This window comes from Myotis myotis, unplaced genomic scaffold (genome assembly GCF_014108235.1).
Source record: "Myotis myotis isolate mMyoMyo1 unplaced genomic scaffold, mMyoMyo1.p scaffold_m19_p_22, whole genome shotgun sequence".
Taxonomy (NCBI): domain Eukaryota; kingdom Metazoa; phylum Chordata; class Mammalia; order Chiroptera; family Vespertilionidae; genus Myotis; species Myotis myotis.
Genome location: NW_023416327.1, coordinates 3550679 through 3563320, shown reverse-complemented (window position 1 = coordinate 3563320; position 12642 = coordinate 3550679). Strand labels below are relative to the sequence as shown.

General features: G+C 47.0%; 1 protein-coding gene across 1 annotated transcript in view; it reads right to left on the bottom strand.

Moving 5' to 3' along the window:
* The window catches only part of LOC118679019 (small ubiquitin-related modifier 2-like), a 42216-nt gene extending 29897 nt beyond the window's left edge, over positions 1-12319 (bottom strand). Inside the window, exon 1 of the mRNA XM_036355249.1 lies at positions 12256-12319. Within this exon, the coding sequence (XP_036211142.1) occupies positions 12256-12319 (64 nt within the window). The remainder of the gene's footprint in view (positions 1-12255) is intronic.
* Positions 12320-12642: the final 323 nt, after the last annotated feature.

Here is a 12642-nt window from a genome sequence, read left to right as displayed (position 1 = left end):
AACTGTAAGTCGTCAAACCATAAATATCCTAGAAGAAACCATAGGTAGCAAAATCTCAGACATCTCTTGTAGCAATATGTTTACATATATGTCTCCCAGGGCAAAGGAAACTAAGGAGAAAATAAACAAATGGGACTGCATCAAAATAAAAGGCTTCTGCAAAGCAAAAGAAACCATCAACAGAACAAAAAGCGAGCCCACTGTATGGGAGAACATAATTGGCAATGATACATCTGATAAAGGGTTAATATCCAAAATATGTAAGGAACTCATATAATTTAACAAAAGGAAGACAAACAATACAATTAAAAAATGGGCAAAGGACCTAAATAGACACTTTTCCAAAATGGGCAAATGACATTTGAAAAAATGTTGAAAGTCACTGATTATTGGAGAGATGCAAATTAAAACGACAATGAGATGTCACCTCACACCTGTCAGAATGGCTACCATCAACAAATCAACAAATGACAAGTGCTAGTGAGGATATGGAGGAAAGGGAACCCTAGTACACTGCTGGTGGGAATGCAGACTGGGTGCAGCCATTATGGAAAACTGTGGAGTTTCCACAAAAAATTAAATATGGAACTACCATTTGACCCAGCAATCTCACTTCTAGGAATATATGCTAAGAAACTCAAAACACCAATTAGAAAGAATTACCCCTGTGTTCATAGCAGCACAATTTACAATAGCTAAGATCTGGAAATAGCCCAAGTGCCCTTCAGTAGATGAGTGGATAAAAAAAGTTGTGGTACATTTATACCATGGAATACTATGCAGCAGTAAAAAAAGAAGAATCTCTTACCCTTTGAGACAGCATGAAGGGACCTGTAGAGTATCACGCTAAGTGTAATAAGTCAGTCAGAGAAAGACAAGTATCACATGATTGTACACATATGAGGAATCTACATAACAAAATAAACTGATGAACAGAGTGGATCCAGAGACATGGGAGCATGGAACAGAGTGGGGAATCTCAGAGGGAAGGCAGGGGAGGGTGGGTGGGTGGGTGGGTGGGAGGTAATCAACCAAAGCCCTTGTATACATGTATGCATAACCCGTGGACACAGACCATAGGTTGCTGAAGGTCTGGGGCTGAGGGTGCAGCGGGCTGGATGGGGTCAATGGGGAGAAAAGGGGGACATATGTAATACTTTCAACAATAAAGAATTATGTTTTTAAAAAATCTCATAGCTGTTAGAGTGGCCATTATCAACAAGACAAACAATAACAAGTATTGAAGAGGTTGTGGAAAAAGGGAACCCTCATTCACTGCTAGTGGGAATGTAGACTGGTAAAGCACTATGGAAAGCAGTCTGGCGATTCCTCAAAAAATTGAAAATAGGGCTACCATATGACCCAGCAATTTCTCTCCTGGGTATATACTACCCAAAAGTTAAAGTCATGTATTCGCAAAGAAATATGCACCCCTGTATTCATTGAAGCATTATGTTCATTGTTTTCATGCCTTGCCACCCATGGAAACAACCAAAGTGTCCTGAGATAGAGGACTGGATAAAGAAGATGTGGTACATATTCACTACGGAATACTACTCAGCCATAAGAAAGGATGAAATAGCCCTGGCTGGTTTGGCTCAATGGATAGAGCGTCAACCTGCGGACTGAAGAGCCCCGGGTTCAATTCCAGTCAAGGGCACATGCCCGGGTTGTGGGCTCCATCCCCCATAGGGAGCGTGCAGGAGGCAGCCAATCAATGATTCTCTCTCATCATTGGTGTTTCTATCTCTCTCTCCCTCTCCCTTCCTCTCTCTGAAATTAATAAAAATATTTTTTTAAAAAAAAAAAGGAAGAAAGGACGAAATAGTGTCACTTGCAACATGGATGGACCTTGAGAGCATTATGCTGAGTGAAATAAGTCAGTCAGAAAAAGCTAAGAACCATATGATTTCACTCGTATGTGGGATGTAAAACTGAAACTCGTGAACACAAACAGAGGAGTGGTGGTTGCCAGAGGGAAGCAGTGGGGGAGGAAGGGAGTTCTAATATATGGTAACAGAAAAAGATTTGACTTTGGATGGTGAGCACAGTGCAATATACCATGGGGCCTTGACTTACGAGTTTAATTCATTCCGTGACGGAGCTCTTAACTCAAATTACTCATATGTCAAATCAAAAAGTGAACGAATGAGACACGTGATGTTGTGGCGTTCACTGTGATGTTCGCTGCGCCAACTAGCCGTGGGGTATCTGAAGCTGGCTCGTAACCCGAATTTTAGCTCGCAACTCAAAGCAAAAAATTGGCCGAGAGACGGCTCGTACCTCAAAAAACTCTTTAGTCAGGACACTCGTAAGTCAAGGCCCCACTGTACAGATCTTGTAACGTAGAAACATATATGAACATGTTGATCAATGTCACCCCAATACATTTAATTTTTTAAAAAAGAAATGAGCTCTCTCTTCAGGGAGTGAGGAGTCATCGCCCTCCTGCTATATCAATGTGTTCAGCAACCAGGAAAACCGGGTGTCCAGTTGTTATCAGTCTTTCATTAGGTAGGCATGGTCACGTTATTGAGCTCAACCTCCAGCCCCATTTCCTCCCTAGAAGGCTGATAACTGGAAGTCTCAACCCTCTAATCATATGGTTGGTCCTCCTGATGACCAGCCCCCATCCTGACAATATCCAGGGCCACCATAAGTGGTGCCATTAGCAGAACAATTTCTATCTTAGAAATTCTAAGAGGTTGTAAAGAGCTGTGTCAGAAGCATGTGAATGAAAACAGTAATAACTGAAACTCCTGGACAGATTAAATAGCAACATTAACTCAGCAAAAGAAAGACTTTGTATACCGGAAGGAAAACATGAAGGGACCCAGAATGCACAGCTGAGAGATGGAACATTGGAGGGGTTAGGAGACCAGCGAATAATGTGAGAACTCCTCTCAGAGAAAGGAGAAGGAAGAAAATGAAAGAATGAGAGAGAAGGAAAATTTGATGACTTAACGGTTGAGAATTTCTAGAAATTGTGGGGAAACTAGCTTCCTCTGCTCCAGAAAGCCGAACTAATGCCAAGTAGGATGTTTAAAAAGACATCTATATCTCAGCATCACATAGAGAAATTCCAAATCACCATCTAGAGAGGGAGGTAAAAAAAAGGAAAGATGACACACAAAGGAATTCCATAGATGCACTGCTGATTTCTAAATTACAATCAAGCCAGGAGACAGTGTACTGATATCTTCAAAGTGCTACAACTGTTGGCCTAGAAAGGACTAGAATGAAGAAGAGAATGGTGACTGAGGCCATCGAAACACAGTGGCAATGGGAATGAAACCATGGATTTTTAAAAAGAAACTTAGAAGTGCCATCAGTTGGGTTGTGTGTTAAGGAATGGATAACTTTCACTCACAGTTCTAAGGTTTTCATGCTGATTGCCTGAATTACAGTATTGACATTGTCACAAATTGTAAGTCAAGAGGATGGATCGGAGGAAATGAGGATGAATTTGGGGATTTTGTGGTTGTCACTACTGTTGTTTCTGATTATAAATGTAAAACATGATCTGGATAATGTATGAGTACTCATTTTAATGATCTCTGTAATTTTCTGTAGGCTGAAATAGTTCATAATAGTTCTCACAGCTCTGGCTGGTTTGCTCAGTGGATAGAGCATCGGCCCTTGGACTGTAGGGGCCCCAGGTTGGATTCCGATTGTGGGCTCGATCCCCAGTAGGGGTGTGCGAGAGGCAGCCAATTGATGTTTTTCTCTCATCAATGTTTCTAACTCTCTATCCCTCTCTCTTCCTCTCTTAAACATCGGTAAAATGTATTTTTTTAAAAATAGTTCTCACAAATAAAGTGACACACAGGGATGTAGAATACAGCAGAGGGACTACAGTCAACAGTATTGCAATTACTCTGCAGTTGTCATGGGTACTAGACTTCTCAGGGCGATCACTCCCTAAGTTATATAAATGTCTAATCACTATGTTGTACACCTAAGACTAATATAATATTGTGTGTCAACTAATTGAAAAATAAAAACTATTAAAAAATAAGGACAATGCTGTAATGAAAAAGTAAAATAAAATAGTAACACGTGTCCATGTAAAAAAAAAATAAGAAATTATCAAAATACACCAAAGAAAATTTTAACCTCTCATGACTAAAGGGTTAACTACTGTTGAAACTGTGGTTTGGGATTTCAAGCGCCTCCGTGTTTTGATGCCAGCAGAGCACGCAGGCAGTATGAGGCAAGCGAAATGCTGGATAATCTTTGATGGTTGGCTGAGTCCTTGTTTAATCTTTGATTGAGATGTTTGCGCCTCGTGCAGGAGTGAAAAAGCGTGCGATGATGTTTGGGGCACGCGCCCGAGTGCTGTGAGCCTACTGCAGGGAACTGGGAGGCGCAGGCAAATGTTAGTCCTGAGCATGCGAACCTCGTTTCCTTGGGAACCACCAGTGGAGGGGGAAGCCTGCTACCTGCCAGGCAATTAGTCCCGGGATCTGTGAGATGACAGTTTATTTTGTAGCGCTTCCTTATCAGTCAGGAGGGAAATGTGTGACATGCAGAGATTTCTCAGCAGTTTGGGTTGTGAGTTAGTTCATAAGCAACAGGAAGGCAAGTTCAAACTGCCTCGCACAAAAGCCATAACGATTTGCTCTCCCAGCGGAGGGTCTTGATGTTAGGACACGGGCGGGAGGAAGAGGCTGGCGTCCAGCCTGGCTCCCGCGAAGGAGAGCCGACTGTGGCTGCATCTGCTCATCCTCAAGGGGCAGCCACCGTTCCTCGGCATTCTGTTCTGGAAATTCATGTCCGTGGTACAGGGTGGGAAGTAGATCTTTCATGGTAACCGGCCGGGTTTGGGAAAGCTTTGAACAAGAACAATAAAAATAATCACAGCATCATGTGATTAACGTGTTAAGTAAACAAGGCACGTGGCCCGCCGGCCTCGAGTTTGATATGCTTGCACATCGGCCTTCGGACTGAAGGGTCCCAGGTTCGATTCTAGTCAAGGGCACATGCCTGGGTTTCGGGCTCTATCCCCAGTGTGGGGCTTACAGGAGGCAGCCGATCAATGATTCTCTCTCATCATTGATATGTCTGTCTCTCTCTCTCCCTCTCCCTTCCTCTCTGAAATCAATGAAAATATATTTTAAAATAATAATAATAATCACAGCAACTGCAGCCACTTATGGAGTCCTGTGTGCCAGCCAGTGTGCTACACACACCACCACCTCATTCAGTCATTGCACAGGCCAGACAGTGGCACTGCCTCCAGCACCTAACAGGAAGCAGGGAGGGCCATCAACAAAACGAAAAGACAACCCACCGAATGGGAGAAGATATTCACCAATGACACATCCAATAAGGAGTTACTATCCAAAGTGCATTAAGTTGAACTCATACAACTTAACACCAACACACACACACATACACACACACACACATCCAATTAAAAACTGGGCAGCCCTGGCCAGTTTGGCTCAGTGGATACAGCGTCGGCCTGTGGACCAAAGGATCCCGGGTTTGATTCCAGTCAAGGGCATGTACCCTGATTGTAGGCTTCTCCCCAGCTTGAGCCCTCATCAGGGCTTGTGCAGGAGGCAACCGATCTATGTGTTTCTCTCACATCGATGTTTATCTCATTTCTCCCTCTCTCTTCCACTCTGCCTAAAAACCAATGAAAAAATATCCTCTCCTGAGGATTAACTACCAAAAAACACAAAAAGGGCAGAGGAACGAAATATACATTTCTCTCAAGAGCACATACAGACGGTCAATAAACATGTGAAAAGATGCTCAACATCACTGATCATCAGAGAAATGCAAATGAAAACCACAGAGATATCACCTCAACCCGTCAGAATGGCTACCATCAACAAATCAACAAACAAGTGCTGGTGAGGATGTAGAGAAAGGGACCCCTCGTGCACTGTTGGTGGCAATGCAGACCAGTGCAGCCACTGTGGTGAACAGTATGGAGGTCGCTCTAAAAATTAGAAATGGAACCGCCTTGCCCTAGCCAGGGTGGGTAACGTCCAGCCTGCAGGCCGCTTGAGGCCCACAAAATAATTTGGCCTGGCCCTGCCAAGACATTAGGGGTGAGTTAATTAAATGTCTGACCAAATATAGCAGGCTAATTTTTAAATCGATCATTTTTTATGGCCCCTGAATGATGTTATAAATATTCAAATGGCCTCGACCCTAAAAAAAGTTCCCCACCCCTGCCGGTTTTCTCAGTGGTTAGAGTGTCAGCCCTTGGACTGAAGGGTCTTGGGTTCAATTCTGGTCGAGGGCATGTACTTCAGTTGCAGGTTTGATCACCTACCCCAGCCAGGTCGCTTGCAAGAGGCAACCAGTCAATGTGTTTCTCTCTGTCTCTCCCCGTTTCTTCCACTTTCTTTAAAAATCAATGGGGGAACTATATCTTTGGGTAAGGATTAACAAAAATAAATAAATAAATAAATAAATAAATAAATAAATAAATAAATAAATAAAAGAAAATGGAACCACCTTGTAACCCAGTGATTCCACTTCTGGGTAGTTATCTGAAGAAACTCAAAACACTAATTCAAAAAACTATACGCACCCCTATGTTCATTGCAGCGTTATTTACAATAGCCAAGATATGGAAGGAACCCAAGTGCCCATCAATAGATTAGTGGATAAAAAAGCTTTGGTACATTTACACAATGGAATACTACCCAGCCATAAAAATGAAGGAAATCTTTACAACAGCATGGATGAACATAGACAATATTATGCTAGTGAAATAAATCAGACAGTGACAAATGCTGTATTATTTCACCTCCATGTGGAATCTAAAAAAAGAAAAAAAACAGACCATAGATATGGAGAATAAGCTGATGGTTGCCAGAGAGGTGAGATGTGTGTGGGGGGGGGTCGGGGGGGGGGGGGTAAAAATAAATACATACATACATAAATATATTTTTAATGGAAGCTTTGAAGAATATGTAACCTAGAAGTTCTATTTATGAGCATATCATATATATTCTACTTTATGCATATTACTAGAGGCCCGGTGCACAAAAATTTGTGCACTCGGGGCGGGGGGGGTGTCCCTCAACCCTGCCTGTGCCCTCTCGCAGTCTGGGACCCCTCAGGGGATGACCACCTGCTGGCTTAGGCCCACTCCCTGGGGGATTGGGCCTAATCTGGCAGTCAGACATCCTCTGGCAGCCCAGGAGCCCTCGGGGGATGTCCACTTGCTGGCTTAGGCCTGCTCCCCAGGGGATCGGGCCTAAGCTGGCAGTCAGACATCCCTCTGGCAGTCCGGCAGCCCTCGGGGGATGTCCACTTGCCAGCAGGGAGCAGGCCTAAGCTGCAGTCGGACATCCTTAGCACTGCTGAGGAGGCGGGAGAGGCTCCCACCACCACCGCTGTACTGGAGGCCGTCAGCCTGGCTTGTGGCTGAGCAGAGCTCCCCCTGTGGGAGCGCACTGACCACCAAGGGGCAGCTCCTGCATTGAGCATCTGCCCCCTGGTGGTCAGTGCGTGTCATAGTGACCAGTCATTCTGCTGTTAGGATCAATTTGCATATTACACTTTTATTATATAGGAGTGCCTGGCCAGCCTGGATGAGGGACTGATGGCTGTTTACAGGCTGGCCACAGCCCCTTCAGTGTGGGGGTCCCAACTGGGGTGCCTGGCCAGCCTGGGTGAGGGGCTGAGGGCCGTTTGCAGACTGGTCACAGCCCCTTCAGGGTGGGGGGTCCTGCTGGGGTGCCTGGCCAGTCTGGGTAAGGGGCTGAGGGACGTTTTCAGGCTGGCTAAGCCCTCCCAGTAGGGAATCTCACCCCATGAGGGTGTGGCCAGCTTGGGTGAGGGGCTGATGGCTGTTTGCAGACTGGCCACAACCACTAGCCACCCAAGCTCCCAGTGAAGGCTGGCTGGAAGCCAGTATCTGGGATTTATTTGTCTTCTATAATTGAAACTTTGTTGCCATGAGTGGAGTCCTCAACTGGTTCAGGGCTGGCAGGAAGCTTGGCTTCCTCCATCGCCCAGGCAACCAAGCCTCCTGCTTGCTCCAGCTCTGTGGCTGCCGGCCGCCATCTTGGTTGGGTTAACACAACCAAATTAACCCAATTTGCATATAGTTGCTCTGATTGGCTGGTGGGCTTGGCTTAGGGCATAACAAAGGTATGGTCAATTAGCATCTTTGTCTTTTATTAGTGTAGATGATGTTTTTTCATCTTTAGAGACCTTTTTGGCTGGGGAGAGACTGCCAATTCTTAGAGGCAGCAAAGAGCCCAGCCAGGAGCTGCCCCTCACGTGCAGAATAACAGGCTCAAGCCAGACCCCCTCTCTCTGACCTTACACCCCAGCCGGCAACATCCCTGTGCCTCGTCCATCCCAGAGCCAGGTTCCAGGCAACCGGAGACCATCCCTCGAGCGCAGAGCCATTACAGACAGGAGCAAGGGGAAGGCTGGAGCTGCCCAGGGAGGACCAGACAGGGCAGGGTGAACATCGCAAGGCTGGCTACTTTGAATAATTCCACCTATGCTCAAATTCTGCTTTTCCCGGCAACTAACTGAGCCTGTCCTATATAATAAAACCCTAATAAGCAAATCGACTGAACAGCAGAACAACTGGTGAAACGACCAGTCACTATGATGCACATTGACCACCATGGGGCAGTTGCTCAATGCAGGAGCTGCCCCCAGCCCACAGGTCCCAACCTGCAGCAGTGGCGGGGGCAGGGCCAGTGAGTGGGCGGCACCAGGCCAGCCAAGGCAGGTGCCAGTGGGGGCTCCCCGATCACCCCTGATCACCGGCCAGGCCTAAGGACCCTACCCATGCACGAATTTCATGCACTGGGCCTCTAGTCATATATATTTTTTCTTTATGTATATTATGATGTTTTCATAACTTAAAATGGCCTTAAGTACATGATAAGTTAGTGGATAATGACTATTATCCATAGTGCTTTGTATTCTTTGATGAGATGATCAGTCAGGTGTGGCCTCCAGAGAAGACAGAGGAGTGGCTCAGGAAAACAAAGTTTATTGTTCTCACAGCTCCTAGGACAAGGGCGGGCACGCATGAAGGGCCCCTGGGGGACACAGCAGGGTGGTCAGGAAGACAGGAGCAGGGGGAGGCCTGGGCTGCCCGGAAGGACCAGGGGGGCAGAGTGAACATTCCAAGGTTGTTAGTTTGAATAAAAATATGTATATATTTTTTAAAATGTATACATTGAATGTTTTTATTTTATTTATTGATTGATTTTATTTTTATTATAGTTTTATTGATTTCAGAGAGGAAGGGAGAGGGAGAGCGAGATAGAAACATCACTGATGAGAGAGAATCATTGATTGGCTGCCTTTGCACTCCCCCTACTGGGGACTGGGCCTGAGACCCAGAAATCGAACCATGGCCTCCTGGTTCATAGGTCAGTGCTCAACCACTGAGCCATGCCGGTCGAGCTATTTATTGATTGGAGAGAGAGAGGGGAGAGAGAGAGAGAGAGAGAGAGAGAGAGAGAGAGAGAGAGAGAGAGAGAGAGAAATGTTGCTTTGTTGTTCCACTTGTTTATCCACTCATTGGTTGATTGTTGTATGTGCCCTGACTGGGATCAAACCTGCAACCTTGGTGTATGGGGACAGCACTCTAGCCAACTGGGTTACCCAGCCAGGGCTTGAACATTTTAAAACGAAACATGGCAAAATAAATGTCATTCCACATGCCAACTCCATGAATTAACAGTGGCTGGTGAGTCATGGAGACTGAATGATAACGTCTGCCAAGGTCTCTGAAGGGGAGAGTGGAAAAAATTGATGCCATAAATGCGCCATCCTTGGCCTAAGCCTAGTCGGAGGCCTCCAGCCACGCAGGTGGGTACAGTGCCTGTGTGCGGGAGTCTTTGTTGCTATTAATGGGTGACTTTTGCAGTCGCTCTAGAAGCTGTCCCTGAGCTCAGAGAATGGCAGAGAGATTGTCAAACAGATCTTCGTGGACTTAGAAATGTATACTTTTAAAAACAGAACTTGAGTTACTTCAGTTCCGTCATTTTTGTGTGACTGACTGACGTTTTTATTTGTGTTTAAAATTTAAACAGCAGAGTGCAAGCTGAAAGGTGCAATAGTTCGGTTTGATAAGTGAAAATTTTAGTCATGAAATATTCTGAATTTGAATAGCTTTGCCATGGAAATTTATTCTTGTTTTAATTGTTAGTTGTTTTTAAAACTAGACAGTGAATCAAAACAATGGTTATTACTGAATAACTCGTGTTGTTTAGAGGAGGAACAGTGAAAAAACGACCCGCTTGCATATAAAATACGCTAGACACGACCCACAAAAGAAAAGCGTTTCGCTGAGGTGGGAATGGTCCAGCCGGGAAGGAAGGCGACCGCGGACCCTGCGGGAGACCGCGGACCCTGCGGGAGACCGTGGACCCTGCGGGCGACCAGAGGAGACTTGCCGGTTGGGGAAGGGTTGGTTGGCTCAGGACCAAGGACAGGTCAGCCACGCCGGAGGGGGAGCGGGGGGCAGGGCGGGGGCGGGGGAGTGTCTGCACAGATGCAGTTCGCGGTGGGTTGCGGGCAGCTGGGAGGCTCTGTTTCTTCCAGTTAAGCAGGAAGCCAGACGCCGGGCGCAGGGAGGGGAGGGAGGGATGGGGTTTGGGAAGAGAGGAACAGGATCCAGGAGAGAGGGCGGCCAGAGGGCCAGGAGAGTGTGGCCGCGCGCCCCCTGGAGGCTGCGTCCGGTGCTTTCCAGTTCTGGGGGCGGTGGTCCCGTGCTTCCCTGGGCAAGTTCCTGATTCGCTGTGAGCCTCTGTATTCACCTGTTGGATGGCGATGAGAACCCTGACTCCTGACGCTTTGCTGAGGATTAAATAACGTCAGTGAGGCCCCAACGCAGGACCAGGCGCTTAGCTCACTCACATGAAGGCAGCCTTCCTTTTCCTCTGGGTGCCCCACTGTGCTGCTCAGATGCTGCCTGGGAAACTAACCTTAGATGCGTTGCCTCTGGAAACCAAACCCGTCACTCATCCCTAGTTCCAAACTAAGGAGCCTTGTAGCCTGCTCCCTTCCCCAGCTCACCGCACCCCCCCCCCACCCCCCCCCCCCCCACACACACACACACACACACTGTGCCAGAGGCTGAGGCCCACGTCTGGGGAGAAAGGTCACCCCAGCCCAGCCTCTAATGCCCCACAGTGTCATATGGTGGTTCCGGGAATGAGCTGGGGGCAGCTCTCCTCCCAGCTCAGCCACTTCCTAGCTGTGTCCCTCAGGCACATTGTTCGCCAGGCTGGGCAGCAGCACTGCCCTCGCAGCGTTAATCACACCCTCTGCACAATGGGCTGACGAAGAGGCCCTCCTCAGCAGGGTGGCTTGCAATGATCACATGAAAAAACATGGAAGAATATATTTGCCAATGATACATCTGATAAGGGGTTAATTTCCAAAATATATAAAGAACTCATACAACTTAACAAAAGGAAGACAATCTAATTATAAATGAGCAAATGACCTAAATAGACACTTCTCCAAAGAAGGTATGCAAATGGCCAAGAGACACATGAAAAAAATGCTTAAAATCACTAATCATCAGAGAGATGCAAATAAAAACGACACTGATGTATCACCTCACACCTGTCAGAATGGCCACCATCAACAAATCAACAAATGACAAGTGCTGGCGAGGATGTGGAGAAAGGTAACCCTCGTGCACTGCTGGTGGGAATGCAGACTGGTACAGACATTATAGAAAACTGTATGGAGTTTCCTCTAAAAGCTAAAAATGGAACTGCCATTTGATCTAGTGATCTCACTTCTTGGAATATATCCTAAGAATCCCAAAACACCAATGAGAAAGAATGTATGCAGCCCTATGTTCATAGCAGCACTATTTACAAGAGCTAAGATCTGGAAACAGCCCAAGTGCCCATCAGTAGATGAGTGGATAAAAAAAGCTGTGGTACATTTACACTACGGAACACTATGCAGCAGTAAAAAGAAGGATCTCTTACCCTTTGAGACAGCATGGAGGGACCTGGAGAGTATTATGCTAAGTGAAATAAGCCATTCACATATATGTGGAATCTAATGAACAAAATAAACTGACGAACAAAATAGATCCAGAGACATGGAAGCAGGGAACAGACTGACAATTCTCAGAGGGAAGAGGGGGGTTGGGTGGAAAGAGATTAACCAAATAACTTTATATGCATTCTAGAGGCCTGGTGCATGGATTTGTGCAGCGTTGGGGTCCCTCAGCCTGGCCTGCGGGGATCAGTGGACCTCCGTGCTGCCACAGCCTGGCCTTACCCGCCAGTTCGTCTGGCTCCAGCCCGCTGTCAGTGTCAAACCTGCACAGCACAAAGTAGTGCATGAAGCAGCAGGTGGCCAGGGAGGAGCCTGAGCCCGGGCTAGGTGCTGTGCTGCTCCCGCTCATCCTGGCCCTGCTGCGCCTGCCGCCACCGCCGCTCTGCTGCGGCCTCGGCGCCCTTGACTGCGCAGCCGCCGCTCATCATCGCAGTCTCGCTCCTCACAAGGCGCTGGAGAAGCGGTGGGGCTTGCGCCCAGTCAGCCCCGATGCTGGGACTGGGAGCCATGAGCCAGGCGCCCATTGGTCAGCTGAGGGGAGCTCCTGCTGTGGGAGCACACTGACCACCAGGGGGCAGCTCCTGCATTGAGCGTCTGCCCAATAGCTAC